The sequence below is a fragment of the Crinia signifera genome, chromosome 5 (genome assembly GCF_055691185.1).
Source record: "Crinia signifera chromosome 5, ASM5569118v1, whole genome shotgun sequence".
Classification (NCBI taxonomy): domain Eukaryota; kingdom Metazoa; phylum Chordata; class Amphibia; order Anura; family Myobatrachidae; genus Crinia; species Crinia signifera.
This window is the reverse complement of record NC_139221.1, coordinates 202,939,181-202,957,874: the sequence shown is the minus strand read 5'-3', so window position 1 is coordinate 202,957,874 and position 18,694 is coordinate 202,939,181. Positions and strand designations below refer to the sequence as shown.

Below are 18,694 nucleotides of genomic sequence, written 5' to 3'. Positions count from 1 at the left end.
GGGTTCCTAACTTTTAGCATCTTATGGTGCCTAGAAACCTACATGGTGCCTAAAAAATAATCTCATAAAAAGGAGGCTCCAAAATCAAGTAGGTGCTCCTTCTATTATGAAGCCTGTGGTTTGGTCACCGTGCACACTAGGGCCACATATAGGATATTTATGAAAACCAAAGAATTGGGGGAATCAATTTTTAGTCACATTTCTCTAGTAAAATGTACTGTATTTGTTAGAAAAATGTATTAAAATTGAAACTCTGCAAAAAAAATGAAATTTTGAAATTTCACCTACACTTTGTTTTAATTCCTGTGAAACACCTAAAGGGTTAACAAACTTCCAAAATGCTGTTTTGAATACTGTGAGGGGTGCAGTTTTTGAAATGGCATCATTTATGGGGGTGTCTCACATACAAGTCCCTCAAAGTCACATCAAAACTGACCTGGTCCCTAAAAAAATCAGAGTTTGAAATTTTCTTGAAAATTTGAGAATTTGCTAGTCATATTTGAAGCCTCCTAGTGTCCAAAAAAATGAAAAGGGGGTTGAAATAATGATTGCAACATAAAGTAGACATATGGTCTTTGTTAGTTATTAACTATTTTGAGTGGTATGATTATTTGTCTCACAAGCAGAAAATGTGACATTTTGCATATTGCTAAATTTTCCATTTTTTCACGATATTTTGGTATTTTTCACAAAAAAACACAGACTGTATCGACCAAAATTTACCACTAACTTGAAGTACAATGTGTCACGAGAAAACAATCTCAAAATCACTGGGATAAGTAAAAGCAAAAAAAAGTTATCCCCACTTAAGTGAGACATGTCAGATTTGAAAAAAAGGGCTCTGTCATGAAGGCACAAACTGGCTCTGTCATGAAGGGGTTAAATTTTTGTCAGTTTATTATTTGGGTATATGTAATAAATAAGGAAGTGCACTTAATTCTCACAATACTAAGCGCTTATGGATAAAGGCCTTAGTTACCACTGTGGTTACGAGGGTTGCAGGTTTGTTCTATATGTGGGCGGCATCCCTCCACCACAGGGCAGCCATTTGCTTCTGCTGTTGTAATATGTAATAAATGTCTGTAAAGGGGATGTGTCCACCCCCGAAGTGTATTGTGAAAAATTTTGATACAATAAAGATTATATATATATAGATATATATAGATATAGATATATATATATATATATATATATAAAAGTTATATGTTGGTGGCTAATTATCGATATGCAGTAGACTGGATACATTTGACAGATAATTATGTAAATTTAGATATTGAGCAAGCATTCTGTCCCGATATAGCATTGTCTAGTCTATTACATATGAGACCATCAAGATACCCAGTCAGGGTTTCTAACAATATACTATTAACCACAACTTGTTGGGTTCACAATGGATATCATCTAATATGTTGTCTATTGCACTATTTCTGCCCAGAGTCTTCCAAATGAATTGGATATTAATTAACAAAGATATAAAAGTAAAAAAAAAAATTATGGCTACCCTAACATATGGTTGACGGGTTGACCAGGGCCGGTGCTAGGGGGTTCGGCGCCCTCCTGCAAACTATAAATTTGCGCCCACCCAAGCTTCACAAAGGGACAGCGCACACCGAAAGAAAAACGTGTAATCTCACAAGGAAGGGGAATGGCCACACAATAGTACTCTCACTCCAAATGACACCACATAGTAGCACAGTTTTGGTTCCATGAGTTAAAAAAGAGGGAGACTTCGCGCCATAGGCGCGCTCAAAAATGTAGGAGCGTGGCTTCATGAGGAAGGGGCTTGGTCACATAAAAGTACCAATTACACCGTAATCCCCATAACACATTATGCTTCACACCTCAATGCCCATTACACATTATACCACACACAGTAATGCAAATTATACATTATGCCACACATCTTGATGCCCCTTACATAATATGCAGCACACCATAATGCCCATTACACATTATGCCACACACCCTAATTCCCCTTACAAAATATGCCATGCACCATAATGCCCATATGACATTGACACACATTATGCTACACATAATGCCCAAGTACTCCTGCATATGCCCAAATGTGTAGCATTGCTTATTCATAACGCCCACACCAGTTGCCAAAAGTAGTTGCTCTGCTTATACATAGTGCTCACACCAGTTGCTGACATTAGTAGCACTGTGCAACTATATGACCACACCAGTTGCCGACAGCAGTAGCGCTGCCTATACACGTGCCCACACCAGTTGCTGACATAAGTAGTGCTGCGTAACCATATGCCAACACCAGTTTCCAACATTAGTAGCACTGCCTATACAAATATGCCCACACCAGTTGCCGACATTAGTAGTGCTGCCTATACACGTGCCCACACCAGTTGTCGACAGCAGTAGCGCTGCCTATACACATGCCCACACCAGTTGCCTACATTAGTAGTGCTGCATAATTATATGCCAACACCAGTTGCGACATTAGTAGCACTTCCTATTCAAATATGCCCACACCAGCTGCCTATACACGTGTCCATACCAGTTGCCGACAGTAGTATACAAGTGCCAACACTAGATGCCGACATTAGTAGCACTGCCTTTACAAATATTCGCACACCAGTTGACACCAGTAGCAGCACCGCCTATACACATGCCCACACCAGTTGCCGACATTAGTATCGCTGCTTATACACGCGCCCACACCAGTTGCCGACAGCAGTAGCACTGTCTAACTATATGCCCACACCAGTTGTCGACATTAGTATCGCTGCCTATACACGTGCCCATAATAGTTGCCAACATTAGTAGCGCTTTCTACACACATGCTCACAGCAGTTGCCAACATTAGTAGCACTGCCTATACACATGCCCACACCAGTTGCCGACATTAGTAGTGCTGACTACACACATGCTCACAGCAGTTGCCGACATTAGTAGTGCTGCCTATAGACGTGCCCACACCAGTTGCCGACATTAGTAGCGCTGCCTATACACGTGCCCACACCAGTTGCCGACATTAGTAGCGCTGACTACACACATGCTCACAGCAGTTGCCGACATTAGTAGTGCTGCCTATAGACGTGCCCACACCAGTTGCTGACATTAGTAGCACTACACTCACACTTGACTCTCCTGGCAGCTGCTCATCCTCTCCTGACTCTTGCTCCCTCATAGCTCCGCCCCTTATGTGCCATTTAGCCCCGCCCCCTCTGGCCATGTAGCTCCGCCCCTTTTCGCACGTACTACTGCTGCGTGCTGACCTGGGCTCGGCTGGCCTGATCTGATCTTTAGGTACAGGTAGGAGCCTGGAGGGAGCTCTCAGCTCTGTGCCTCGGCTCTGCTTCCTGTCATCAAGTGTGACAGGCGCAGTAGCAGCAGCCGGCAGCCACAGAGACAGACAGCAGAGGATGCAGAGCAGGACAGCGCCTCTCCTGCCCGGCGCCTACCTGCTTTGCATCCTCTGCTGAGCGGGTAGCGCCGGCCCTGGGGTTGACTGATGTGAATGGTATTTAAACGGTATTTAAAATGGTAATCTACTGCAATGTGAAGGCTGAGACCCATTTTAAATACTGTTTAAAAATACAGTTTTTTAAAACGTTTAGGCAGTGTGAAAGTGGTATTATTGAATTTATTTGTTTATAAGATATTTTGCATAACGTGTAGTGTACACAACTTGTACTTGACAAATTAACTATTTAAGCTTATATCTAGATGTGGAACACATATCTATTTACGATCATTGAAAAAAAGAAATTGTATATGCACAGTTTTATACTTTTTTGTATTTTGCAGTTCTTTAATAAAATATATTTAAAAAAAGTGTATTTTACTAAGAAACTCAATGAATTTATTTTGAAATAGATTTTGCATGATTGTGTCTTTGTTTTATGAATGGGTTGGGATCATTTGGTCTACAGCATGATGACAACAATTGACAACAATTAGGTCGACATGGGTCTAGGTCGACATGAGAAAAGGTCAAAAGGTCCTTAGTTCGACAGGTCATTAGTTCGACAGTGTCTAGGTCAACAGTCTGACTGTTTTTTTTACCCAAATGTCAACACAGTCGACATGGGTCGCATAGCTCGCTGCGCTCGCAATGCTTCGGGCACGGTGCCTCGCTAAGCTCGGCACACTATTTTATTTTCCCACCACGCCCTAGTGGATGGTAGGGCATGATATACTGCCTGTCGGCACATGTCGGATCAAAAAGCAGTGAAAACTCCCATGTCACCTTTTGACTGTCGACCTAGACCCTGTCGGACTAATGACATATCAAACTTTCGACCTAGAACCATGTCGACCTTTTCCCATGTCGACCTAGACCCATGTCAACCTTTTCCCATGTCGACCTAATGGTGTTGACCTAATGACTGTCGACCATCATGCTGTAGACCAAATGACTGCATCCCTTATGAATGTATACTCTCTGAAGGTGAAGAGGTTTTGTGAGGCCTAGTAAGGTCAATAAGACCAGCATGGGTAATGGGAAATAATACAGTAGTTGGGGAGCTGAGAAAGTTTGATGATAATAAAAATAAGGATGTTAATGAATAAAATAATGATGATGGAATGCGTCTGATGGTGGTCAAGAATAAGCAAGAGAAACATTTTTGTATGCAATTCAGAGATAAATTAAATCCGTTATTAATAACATCAAAACTCTGGAATAAATGCTTAAGTATATCTGCTGCTACACCATCAAGAAGAGGATCAGGTGACAGTTTGCAAAGGATGAAAGTAAAAGAAGACAAAAGGAAAAACAAAATAAAACACTGTAAAACCAAAAATATTAGCTCAATTCCTTACTACTTAAGTTATTTGAAATGTTTACCTTGGTTTCTTGTTTACAAGCCCTAAACACATGTACACAGGTATTTACACACTAGAGATAATTTGTGTTGGGAGCCACATAATCTACCTGTAATTTTTGATTCTGAGAGTACCCAGAGGAAACCCATGCAAGCATGGGGAGAATATATAAACTTCACACAGTGAGGACCATGTTGGGAATTGAACCATGATCTCAGTGTACTATGCATCTATCTATCTATCTATCTATCTATCTATCTATTTTGTGCAGCAACAGGTATCCCCAACATTCCAATCTACCAGGTGCATGCTGAAGACGGCCGCGGGTGCACCTGAACCCTACACTGGGACATGTTGCGGCCTTTCAAATTGCGGACCACTGGGGACGAGACCGGAGTCTTGATACATGTGCTCTCCAAGTCACCGAGGTGACCACAAGAGAACCTGCAGCCATCCCAGAGCCGATACTCTACGACTGTTGGGTACCACCCCCACCTCCACAAACAAGCACCAGCTTGGCTATAGAGGGGGAGGCCGTGGAAATCCAGTCCAACGTCACCCTCAAGGAAAATCTAGAGGCAATGCCCTGGGAGGGCACAACACACCCCCTGCCCCTGTCCATGCTAGAAAGAAGAGCCTGGGTCATCCTGGGAGTGCTGCCATCACGTTTTGCAGACCCAGACTTTGATTGGATAGTGAATTTAATCTTTTTGAGGACCACAAAGGAAAAGGAGGGGAAATGTGTGGGATTCTGTGAATGATTCCCCTCCCCCCAGCTTACAGATGGCGCTGGTCGTCGGAGCACCCACATGGTGTGGTGCATCATCACTGGATGACATGGGCCACAAATCAGCAGCTGCCACATCTCTTGCCACAGAAGCCCCCTCAGTGGGGTATATAAGGGGCACCAGGAGGTTGACCAGGCAGGGTAGTCTACATGTGGAGGAGAGCAGTATATCCTGCTGCCCCTGCTGCTACTGTTGCTGCTGTGATTACTTTTGCTGCTGCCGCCGCTGGAGGAAGGTAAGCCCTCACTGAGGCCTTTTTTGAAAGTATTTCACTGTGCATTTGTGTAGTGTTTTACATAGTATATTACAGTATTGTGTTTCATTGTATTTAGCTGTATATTTCTGGGATTGTTTTCCAAGGTATTGTGTTGTGGACTGGTTTGGTTGCTCCAGTGTCAGATTAAGCCTTTGGGGGCCTGGGGCACTTTACACAGGGGGGCCTCCTTGCACTCATTACTGGCCGTAAACTGCATGGGAGAATATTACATACAGAATCTGATTAAAAACCCTCCCATGAGGCTGCTGCTGCTGCTGCCCTCCATGGGCTTGAGAAGCATGTAATGAGCTCCACCAATCAGTGCTCAGCACAAACCTCTCTTGTGCAAAGTGTCATGGGACTTAGTCAGCTCCCAGTAATGCACTGCACACTTGTGCAGTCAGAGTGCCTTGGCTCCCGATGCTCAGCACCATTAATCATTGTCGCATTGGCAGGGATGTGAAGCTGCAGCACTTCCCCACTCCCATGCACAAAACCTTTAGCTAAATGGGGGCCCAGGGGTACTGACCCCTTTTGCTCCTGCTTTAATCCGGCCCTGGGTTGCTCCTCGCTGTGTTTTCTGGGTAGAGTGGTTTAGGCATTAGGTTGCAGGCTTTGAAGGAGGTGTTAGGCAGCCAGCTTTGACGAGGCATAAGGCCGCAGGCTTGGACAAAGCATTATACTGCATGCTTTTTTTTAGGTGTCAGGCTGTAGGTTTGGGCTATGAACTAGGTATTGTTTCTGCTCATTGCTTCGCACTAGATTGCGATTTGCTTTACAGTTAGATTGGACATTTCACAGTCAGGCCATCAATTAGGGTAGGCTGTGGGTAGGACACTACCACGGGTGTTTGTGGTCTATTCCAGGTGCCGAGACCAGGCCCCTCGACCATCAAGGGGACAAGCATATACCCGGTGAGGATATTTCATGTTGATTCTGTTTTCTTTGTCGTATGTGAGTTTCCCTTCCCCTTGGGCATTTCCATCTGGGTTGCATCCATTGCGTCCCACATATGGTTATAACCAAGCTGAGGCCACAAGTGCCAATGATGACCATCCCCTGCTCCTAGCGGAAGTTGCCAAGGTTGGAAAAACCCTTTTGCCCTACCAGAGGTTTAGCGCAACCACTCTCTCTTTTTAGGCCAGAGCACTGTCAGAACAAATTGGAGAGACAGCGATGTGCTGGGACCATCGTCAGCCCAAATGTGAGTGCAGTAGTGGGTGAGGTATGTGACCACCCGCATGCATACTCTGCTCTAGTACTCTTATATTCACAAAAATGGGTCTGTGGCATCATTCTCAGCTGTTTCCCCTAATACAGTGTTTGACCTTTTGGCGACATGACCATATGTCATGTCTCTATTGTGGCAATGCTGGGATTTTGCCTCCCTGGCACAGTGCATTGCTTTCACTACTGCTTAGCTACAGCAGAGGAGGAGCAGCACAGATAGTGAAATATTTAGCATTACTACCTCAAACAACTGAGGTAACCAGTGGGGAGTTTGTATATTCTCACTGTGCTTGCGTGGGTTTCCACCGAGTACTCCAGTGTCCTTCCACAATCCAAAAATATACTGGTAAATTAACCGTCTCACAAAAAAATTATGCCTAATGTGAAAGTATGTGCATGTGGAAGGGAATATAAACTGTAAGCTCAATTTAGGCAGGAACTGATGTGAATGGTCAAAAATTCAAGCTAGAATACTATGATCTGGGATTTCCTGATGTAGACTTGAATGGGTCTGCAGGTCAGAGAGTTTGACAGGTGACACTCCCCCAGGCTTTATTCCAACCCCTTATTTACATTTTAATACTTTTTTTTATTCCCCTGAAGTTTCTGTGAGAGACTTGAAATCTCTCATGCTGAATCTGCCATTATGAATTTCTGGCACACATCTGTGTGTGTGTGGCTCATTATCTGAAAAATTCCGTTTTAGGGAAATCTCTCGTGCTGAATCTCCCGTTATGAATCTCTGGCACAAATCTCTGCGTATGTAGGCCCCTTTAGAGAATTTTTGACCATTCACATCAGTTCCTGCCTAAATTGAGCTTACAGTTTAATTCCCTTCCACATGCACATACTTTCACATTAGGCATAATTTTTTTGTGAGACGGTTAATTTACCAGTATATTTTTGGATTGTGGAAGGACACTGGAGTACTCGGTGGAAACCCACGCAAGCACAGTGAGAATATACAAACTCCCCACTGGTTACCTCAGTTCTTTGAGGAAGTAATGCTAAATATTTCACTATCTGTGCTGCTCCTCCTCTGCTGTAGCTAAGCAGTAGTGAAAGCAATGCACTGTGCCAGGGAGGCAAAATCCCAGCATTGCCACAATAGAGACATGACACTATATAAAATCAACTCCACACCGACGTGTAAAGTGGGGGTATGAAAAGGTCGGAGGACGCGTTCTGCCACCCTTTGCGGGGCTCGCTGCGCTCGCCACGCTTCGGGGTGATGGGGAGAGTGGTGGTGTTTTAGGTGTTTTACCATATTAACTACTGAGATCGCATCTCACATCTCATGAGATGCAGGGGGAGATTCTCTAAGCAAAAAATGCGGTAAAAACCCAGTTATCCGGGTTTTTACCGCATTTTGAGAAGCTCTAAGCATCCCCCGCTGGGTTACCGCGGTGGAGGGCATCGCCAGAAAAATCTGGCGATGCCCCATAGATGCCTAAAAGGTTAAATCACAAGTTGTCACTGAGTAAGGGGGGTGCATAGTATGTGAGACCTGTCCCTGTATCGGGGGGTAACTCACCTTACTAAAACCTAAACTTTATTAAACAGTGAACAAGAGCTGACTTCCCTGGCAGCCAAACATGATCAAATATAAGCCTTCATATGACCAAATGCACCACAGTATATAGTCCATAAAGAGCCTCTAGTATGAATGTCAGGTTTATAGTGAAGGACCTGAGGAGAATACCCTACCTCCCAACTGTCCTGCCCGGTGCCCGTAGTGTCCTGTGATGGGGGGATGCAACTGGGAGTCTCCACACTATTGCCATGAATAGACTCTGTGCACATGCAAACAGCGTCTATTCATGCCACTCAGCGGCCAAAAATGGGGGCATGACCTTGAGGGAGAGCCGCAAGTATAGACCATGCCCCTTTTTGTTAGGCCACACACCCCTTTGGCACTTGTGCCTGTCCCTCCTCCTGCTGCCTAAAAGTTGGGAAGTATGGAATATTATAACAAAAATCACTTCAAGACAAATTGAAGAACAGGTACCTGGGCAAGCTGGCACTTGTAGTTTTCCAAGTGCAAGCTTGTCTTCATATCTATATAATGTGGGATATGTAGTTCACTATAAAAAAAATGGAAAAATAGTCTAGTTTTGTTAAACTTAATAGATAATATGCAATTTTTTTGTTCAAAACATGCAGTAGTAGGCAAACACTGTCCACATGTGTCTGTTACATCACACCCTGGACAGAAGTTGCCTGGACTGACAATGGTCGGAGGAAAGTTGGTCTGATGCATGGCCAGCATTACCTGCAGAACAGTGATGTGCGATGAGGTTTGTGGTTGGTGAGGCACTGGCTTGACGGAGCCAGTGCCGCCAGGCTCTGTGGGGAGCATTATGTTCAGGATGTTTCTGCGCTGACAGGCAGGTGCAGTAGCTGCCCCCTGCATAAGCAGCAGAGACCTGCCAGAGCAGCTGCTGCCTGTCAGCGTAGAAACAACCTGGACCCAGCTCTCGCCACAGAACCATCACCGCTGGCTCCACCAAGCCACCATGGGATCTGCCCACATACCTTTTCACTTAAAAAAACAAAAACAAAAAAAAAATGCAGCCAAATGCACTAACTAGCCTCTAAAGGCCCCCATACACTATGCGATATGGGAACGATTTCACCCGATTCGGATGAATCGGGCAGTGAAATCGGCCCAAATCGCACTTGTAGACATCCCCTCCGATCCGATGCGCGGTCCCGTGCGCATCGGATCGGGTTGGGAGGTCGGACGGGCTGCACATAAGATTTGCCAAATCTTATGTGCAGCCCAGCCAGGGAGCCGTGCAGGGGGACAGCAGCGGGCGGGGGATGCCGGCTATAGAGAGCCAAGCAGGGGGAGGCTGCATATGGCGCCGGGCTGGAGGAAGCTGTGTTGCGGTGGGGTGACAGCGGGAGGCGAGCAGGGAGAAGATGACATGACGCTGGCTGCCGGGCAGCGCCGCAGCGGCAGGAACCGGGAGAAACAGATAACTTAAAAAAAAATGCCCATAGAGATGACTAGCAAGCCATTGATTGGCTGAGACCTCTCTCAGCCAATCAGCGATTGGCTGAGAGAGGTCTCAGCCAATCAATGGCTTGCTAGTCATCTCTATAGGCGTTTTTTCTTTTTTAAGTTATCTGTTTCTCCCGGCTCCCGCTGCTGCGGCGCTGCCCGGCAGCCAGCGTCATGTCATCAAGTTCTCCCTGCTCGCCTCCCGCTGTCACCCCACCGCAACACAGCTTCCTCCTGCCCGGCGCCATATGTAGCCTCTCCCTGCTCGGCTCTCAATTAGCCGGCATCCCGCTGCCATCCCTTGCACGGCTCCCTCCTCCTGCAGCTCCCCGGGGACTGCATATGATAAATCCATGCGATTTATCATATGCAAACCTTGCCTAATCGTGCTTCCCCCCCCCCGGGGAGCTGCAGGGGAAATCAGGTCCGACTTGTCCCTAGGACAAGTCGGACTAATGTATGGGGGCCTTTAGGGGACAGACTTGTGTGTTTGTGTTGTGACAGAGGAGTGTATGTGTGTAAAGAGACAGCAGGGCCGGTGCAAGGCACCGGAGCGCCCCAGGCGAGTCGGGGTGGGGGCGCCCCGGTGCCGGGGGGGGGGGGGGGGGGGGTTGTACCTGTCCTGCGGCTGTGTATATAAAGCTTGCGGCGGCGGTAGCGGGGGGTCCCTGCAGTCAAGAAATAACGAGCGCTATCCGCCTGGCTACGCGGAAGCGCTTCTGTTGTGAAAACACTGGCCACACGGCGCACGCTGATTGGCTGAATCTCAGCCAATCAGCGTGCGGCCAGTGTTTCCACAACAGAAGCGCTTCCGCGTAGCCAGGCGGATAGCGCTCGTTATTTCTTGACTGCAGGGACCCCCCGCTGCCGCAAGCTTTATATACACAGCCGCAGGACAGGTACCCCCGCCGCACGGGGGGGGGGGCGAAATGCCGCCCTCCAGTGGCCGGCGCCCTAGGCAAATGCCTAGATTTGCCTAGTGGTGGCGCCGGCCCTGAGTGACAGAGGTGTGTATGGTTTCTGTGTGTTTGTGTAAAATAAGTATATTTTTAAATGAAGTATACAGTATTGGCCCAATGTACTAGCCTCTGAGTTCACTGGCTGTGTGGGGTGCTGGCTGAACTCTTGAGTTTTTTTTTTTAAAGGGCAATCATTTACAATGCATGGTTTTTCCTTGTAAATGTCTGCCTCTTTAAAAGAACCTCTGAGCTCAGCCAGCACCCCACACAGCCAGTGAACTCAGAGGCCAGTACATTGGGCCAATATACTTAATTTAAAAAACACACAGAAACAGTACACACCTGTCACATTACACAAACACACACATGTCACTTTACACAAATACAGATACACACCTCTGTCACAACAACACAAACACACGTCTGTCTGTCCATTAACACAAATAAACACCTACTGTATGCCACTTTAAAAAAAACACAGCCCCCACCCGCCAAATTACCGTTTAGCCAGGCACCGCGGATACCCAGGCAGCAGTGACTGCAGCGTCCCGGGACAGGCATGCAGACCTAGAACAATAGCGCCGGGCGGGAGGGAGAAGAGACCCCGGACAGTAAGGGGAGCAGAATGTGCCAGTGCCTAGTGGCCAGATAAGCGGGAGCTGGCGGCTGAGCGGCTCGGCACAGCTCCGCCCCCCACCCTGGCAATACAAGTCAGCAGACGAGCTGTGCAGTGGGTGCACGGCTCGTCCACCCAGGGCCGGCAACAGAAATCTTGGGGCCCCGTACAATGATATTTCTGGGGCCCCCACCTAATCCCAAATCCACACAATGCTCTTCTGCATGAGCCACATTTAACCTTTCGCTGCTCCAGATCCTGCTTCCAGCTAGTACAGGCAGTGGCCGTGCCAGGGCATGGAAGCTCTGGGGCCCGTCACACTTGTTCCCCTTGACCCCCCCTGTCGCCTGCCCTGCGTCCACCTTAAAAACTAAACTGTGCTACAGTATAAGCGGCACCTCACCTATAGAAGTGCCATCGTTCAGGGACGCGCTTTCTGCCTTCATGAAAGCTTCCCCTGTCACTGAGACAGCACCACTGTGTCCAATCACTTCTGCCTCAGTGACAGGGGTGTGCTTTCATATAGGCTGAAAAGCACGTCCCTGTCACCGAGGCACTGCTATAGGTGCCGCCTATACACATTTTTTAAATGAGCTTTTACAGCTCAGTTCTCAGCCCTGCCCACTGCCCGCCCCTGTGTCTGTAACTTTAATATAGACAGCGGGAGGCATCGCTCTTGATGCCTCCTTAGCTAATAAAAAAAAAGAGTAAAAATGATTCTAATAATACAAAGCATATACTTATGACACATAATATGTGTCATAAGTATTTTCTTTGTCCCTGCTGCAGAATCTCACAGACCCTGGGCCAGATACATTAAGCTTAAAAAGTGATGAAATGGAGAGTGATAATCAACCAACCAATCAGTTCGTTACATGGTGAGGGATTGGATTAGCTGCTGTTTGTCCACATATTTTATAATCTGAAGTTACAAACAATAGTTTTACTTATTATACTGACCAATTTCAATGTGAATTACTCCTGAACCACCAACCCGAGGCACCCCTGCAAGTGTCTTAAGGCACCCCAGGATGCCACAGCACACAGTTTGGGAACCACTAAATGTATGATATAGTGAATATAAGAAGCTGCAATTGCACCATGTGTGTGTGTGGCAGTCCACCCCAGAGGTGTCCCTGTGCCCTCAAAGAAGGTCAATTGCAGCTAATGCTGCTCAGAGAAAGAACTGCATTTTTATAGAAACAGCAGGGCTGTGAGGGGTTAACAGACAGCTAGTGTCCCAGCTCCCCTGCAAGTGTGACAGGAAGCTGAGAGGTCAGAGGTGATCCCAGCAGCAGGGTGAGAGGGAGGAAGTGTGCAGAGAGTGAGAAGATGTGCTGGGAGCAGGGTGAGACTCAGAGAGAGGAGAAGGAGAAAGCCCAGCAGCGTGTGTGCAGTGAATGGAGAAGCTGTTCCCCTGTCCTGCACTGAAGAGGAGATCAGGTGCTGCTGAGAGGTCCCAGGGAGCGTGACTGGCCAGCAGAGAGAGACCCAGAGAGGAGTGAGACCCAGAGAGGAGTGAGAGACCCTGAAGAGTCATGACCAGCAGGAGCTGGCATCTGCAGCTGAGAGTTAAGGTACAGGAGCACCCCTACCCCCAGGCTGGCCTGCACCTCACATTGGCCCACTTTACCCAGCTATTGAAGTGGCTCTCCACTGCATAGGGGGGCGACTATTATTGGGGTGATCACCCTGCGACATTAGCAGCCCAGAGACACCTGCAATGCCCCTCTGGCTGCAAGCCAGTTTGCTGCTTTACTAACAGGAGGTTACCCCAGGAAACAGGAATCTGCCAGCCCCTCTTTCATAAGGATCGTTTTGTGAGTTACCCTGTTGTGGGTCTATGTAGACAAGTGTGCACACTGTTAGGGCCTAATTCAGAGTGAGGATTTGCCTTCGTGGGACCTTGTACTCCGACTCAGGGACTATCGTGTAGTATGCATATATAAGGTGCCCGGCGCCATCTTGTGGACAATCTTTATTACACCGGTAAAGTAATCTTGTTTTGAAATACCAGTCTTTGAAGTAAATCTCTTTACCCTTGTCTTTATTATAATATTTTTGCTGACTGTCATTTTATGTAGAACAGTCATTTATTGCACCAGTGTTTAGTGTTACGGTACCGTAGGTAGGAATGCTCATGACCAGTACAGTCTGACCCTTGAAACGGACTGAGGTGGTCATTGGTTATTAGTTAGCGTTGCAGAGATATTCATTCATTCACCCATTCATACAGTCGTTATTGTAAGTGTGATGTTTACGCAGTTATGTAAGGAAAGAGCAGCAGGATTGCACTACGTATTCTTTAAATAAATTTCAGTTGCTGCTAAATGTGTAGCGTTGTCTTCTGTGGGTCCCTTGGGTTGTGCCGTTCCCTGCCACAGGTTCTCCAGCAGAAGCCGCAAAGAATCCAGAAGCCGCCGCCGTCACCAGCTCCAGATTAAGGTACGCTATCTTGCACCACACCGTACAGGCACTGTCTACTGTTAGGCCATGTTAGCTGCTTACACTGAAAGTATTTCACCTGTAGGTTTGGGCTCTGACCAGGTTATTTCAAGGTACCTCTTGGCCTGCATATGCTGCAGATGGCACTTTATTGTCACTTCGTTACACTGCAGCCATGCTGTCATTACATCTACTGAGATACTGTATCGATATGTAAGAATGTGCAAAGTTATATACGCATAAAGTAAGGCAAATATCTAAAGGAAGCCATGATATTGCAAATTATACTTTTTTAGCTATCAAATTTATTGAATAATTACATGATATTCTTGAGAGTATGTGTAAATTGACAAACATACAGTAATGTTAGCAGCCCAGCATGAAAAGTAAAAGTATTTTGGGTGGTGTCACATGGGTGCTTATAACTAGCACTTTTCACGCCTTCCAGCGTCCACATATATAATCATGAAAGCATCTGACCTATCTTTAAAGCATGAACTCTTCAAATGTCCGGTATGAAAGTTGGTGTTCATAATGAATTATAAGAGTGTTTTTGAAATAATGTTATTTAGGTGAGTTTGTTAAATCTACTGTACATGTAGATGCATTTGCAGGTTGTTCTAAGGGCACAAATGTTGCCAAAACTGAAAACGAAATATCCTATGTTCTGTGTTTTGGCTGCATTCCTATTTATACCATACCTCCCGACTGTCCCGTTTTTCGCGGGGCCATCCCGCTTTTTTGGGACGATCCTATGTCCCACCTGGGGCCGGCAGTGTCCCGTGGCGGGGGGGCAGTTGGGAGTCCCCCGAGCCGGAAGTGAATAGATGCTGTGCGCATGCACACAGCGTCTATTCAGCATTGCAGAAGGGGGGAAAACGGGGGCGTGAACTAATCGTGGCTAATTTGCATATGCCGTGACCTAATTAGCATAGACCATGCCCCCTTTTCGGCTATACAAGTGTCCCTATTTCCAATCAACAGAAGTTGGGAGGTATGTTTATACCAAGCTCTGAAATACAATATATTCTGGCGTTTAGCCCCTTTGGGAGCTATCCCGTAGAAGCCTATGGACTTCTTCTTCCATTGTCCCTCTTTACAGGGAAATGTGGCCACTAGTGTTCCCATTTCCATCCTAACCACACTATACAGCAGAATTAGTTGAACCTCATTTATATTTATATATCATAATTAATTTCTTTATGAAGTGCCACCAAAATGTCTGGCTGCATACCCTACCACTTATTATGATAAGCAATCATTGTTAATTTTCCTGTGCACCACTAAAGGATGTGAAAAGATTATGAAAACCTGGTATTACTATTTACAAATGGCAATCGCATGGTAAAGCAAAATCAGGCCTCACAGACAGAGGTGTATAGAGAGCAATGCTGGGCTCTGGTACAGCATGTGGCATGACCTAAATATGGCCACATTAAAAAAAAAAACATAAAAAATTTAATTACCCAAGGGATTGCTGTTCAGATCATGTGGGGAGGTGGTGGGTGTGCAAGAGAACGGGAGGCCCTTCTAGAAAGTGGGTTTCTACTCCTCAGCCAGCGCCATTTTCCCAGTGATATTCAGGAAGACAGCACATATGCACTAGAGAGCAAAGACAATGCACAATGCAAGAGTCAGACCACTCCAGTAAACCCAGGCCCAGGTAATTAGTACCCATTACCCGTCCACCCCCTATCAAGCCAGTGCTAATTTCTGGACCTTCCCACCTCTGTGAAATGGCCTGTTCCGCCTCAGCACTGGACTCAATGACTGAAATTATAACTAAATATAGCCCTAAGTTTCACACATCTCATCCCTGGACATTATGTAGACAACTAAATCTGCCAGATGCAACCGGTCCCACTTATATTAATAATAAATGCATGTACTGTGTTTTGAATGATACATAGCAAACCGCCATCTAAACCTATGTGAAAAAAAATCACAAATATTTGCTAAAGCACAATGTGTAAAGCATTTTTCCTATAATTTTTTGGTCCAATGTAGGGAAATATGTTGTATTTTCTTCATTCTTCCCCTCTGGTCCACTGGTCTGTGCTTTGCCATGCTTTCATCTGTTTTCCTCTGGAAGCTGGGTAGGTGGGTAGTTGTACAGTAAGTTGGCCTCTTGAAATATCTCAGCTGGGGTTTGAGCACTGTAACACAAAGGAGTATTATGTTAAGGAAGCCCATTTGCAGCCTCCTCTGGTCGGGGCACCTCCCCTTTCCCAAACGCAGCACCCGCCTGCCACCTAGCGCACTGAGCGCATTCGAGTCTGAGCACTAGAATGCTCAGACTCTTCTGCATGTGGGAACCACCTGAAAAATGGCGCAATGGCCATTTTCCAGCAATTTTGGGAGCACTGCTGCTTTCAATGCAGGACTCTGGAAGGTGAGTATTAAAGAATGGGTGCAGTGTGTGCGGAATGGCCTCCTTGGGACTCAGGGGCCCCTGTGCACCACACACATTGCACCCATTATAAATATACCACTGATAAACATGATTACATAACAGCTACTGTCATATGTAATGTTGGCTCTTGTGGACTTAAGCTAGGTACACATCAAAACAATTTTACTCACAATCCAATTATTTTTCTTGGGCATATCCTAAACCTGATCATTATAATTTCCTAGTGCTTTAATATGAGGCAATAAGAAATTACTGAATGTGCTATTGTACACATATAGGCCCCTTTCACACACACACCGGCAGCCTCCAGGCGGAAAAACTCCACACGGCCAAGAAGCTGTGCCGCACACAGAAGTTTACAATGGTCGGGATGGCAACAGTCCAGCAGCCGTCCCTTCCAGTGGTGACATCTGGCTGAAACTGGGCGGCCAGGCCATGGCCGTCCCATGTGAATGGACACAATCATGTCCCTTATTAACTACTGTGTACGGCACAGCTTTTGTCCTTGCGGGGTTTCGCCGCAGGAGCCGGAGCTTGTGAAACTGCCCATAGGGGCTCCAATAGGAGTCTGTCCCTGAGATGTGTAAAAGAAAGTGATTGCATTAGTGATCACATTTACTTTCACTTCCCAGAGGCCACTGCAGTCTGCTGAACACACATACACAAATGGTGCAAGTCCTGGGTTGTTTTGAGATCTGCTATCTTCAAATGTGGGCATGGCAGTAACTATTGTTTCAGCTATACACAATGGGCAGTATTCAATGAGAATACTGACGACGTGCAGCGAATCCTTTAGGATTCGCTGCACATTCGCCACTGCTCGCTGCGTTCCAGAGCCTCGCCGGCTCCAGTATTCAACAAGCCAGGGGCTCACTGCCCCTGACTGGCGAATTTTAACTCCTGGGGCGATGCCACAGGGAGCCCGAGGACGGCGGCAGGCAGGGAGATGCCTGCCCCAGAAAGTTTGTGGGTGAGAGGTGGGCTCCCCGGGTGCCAGGCAGCACAGGCTGCCCCCACGGGGGTGCCAGCAGGGGACCGGGTATATTCACTACACCCGATCATGCATATGTAATGATTGGGTGCAGTGAATATATGAATATCTAATGAGCGGCTCGGCTCCGGCCCCCTGCTGGCTGGTCTGTGTAAAAAAAAAACACAGATTGTATGCCTTATAAAAATGTACACAATTAATGCGATGGGCGCCGTGCTAGGAAAGCAGTACCAAAAAAACCAACAACACACTATAAGACATTTGATTTAGTTATTTTCCACTAGATTAGTACATGTATTATCTGATTGGCCGAAATGAGTTATGCTCCTTTTAGGATAACAGCACCATTCTACTTGCAAATCAGCATCATTTACCCCTTTATATCAAACATATTTATGATTTTACATGTATGGCAGTCTTACCAGGCAATTTCAGTAGATATGGAGAATCAACAGTGCAGTTTGCATCGTTAACTTTGTCTATAAACGAAAAATAAAAATATTAAATGTCAGTTAGAATTAGTTACAGTGCCATGGTACTACAAATTAAACAACAAATATTAAACTAAGATTACATTTGTCATTATGAAATTGCATATACTGTATATATTTGAGAGATCATGGAGAACTTAAGTTAGTGTTATATAACTGTAGTGCTGATGTATGTGTAAGTCTGTAACATGGCAGTTAGGGGCATTTAGGATGGTACTTTATCTTCATTCATTTTATCTTTTTCCAAAGTTTGGTACATAGACCCCTTTTTTTGCATTCACCACTTCCCTAGGTAAAGAATAGGAACCCTTTTATTTGAGTGTCAGATGATTTACCGACAGTCAGGATTCCAACGGACGTTTCTACGACATCGGAATCCCGACTTACACAGGCTATTTTCCCTTGTGGGTGTCCACAACCTCCATAGATGGAGAAAATAATCGGTGGTGAGTGCATCTTGCCACCAAGCCCTCAAGGGGCTTGAATGCACTCGCCCCCCTCTCGGGCTACTGACATTTGGGATTCCAATGTCAAAGAAACGACCGTCGGACAGTAAGTTATACCATACCCATTTCTATGTCAATATCTCTTCTACATTCATTCATAATATAGTATGAAAACTCATTAGACATCTTGTATTGCTAAGAATGTACCCTGGATATAGTTTTGCAGCACAATCAGGTCACCTCTAAGGTACACTTTTATTCTTA

The 18,694-nt window shown here is 46.0% G+C and overlaps 1 protein-coding gene across 4 annotated transcripts in view; it reads right to left on the bottom strand.

Moving 5' to 3' along the window:
* Positions 1 to 14,438: 14,438 nt before the first annotated feature.
* Positions 14,439 to 18,694, bottom strand: part of PDE1C (phosphodiesterase 1C) — a 790,350-nt gene continuing 786,094 nt past the window's right edge. For all 4 annotated transcript variants that reach the window (XM_083188441.1, XM_083188443.1, XM_083188442.1 and 1 more), the window contains 2 exons: positions 17,916 to 17,972; positions 14,439 to 16,245 (listed from right to left, as the gene is read on the bottom strand). In XM_083188441.1, the coding sequence (XP_083044567.1) occupies positions 16,073 to 16,245; positions 17,916 to 17,972 (230 nt within the window). In that variant the 3' untranslated portion in view covers positions 14,439 to 16,072. The remainder of the gene's footprint in view (positions 16,246 to 17,915; positions 17,973 to 18,694) is intronic.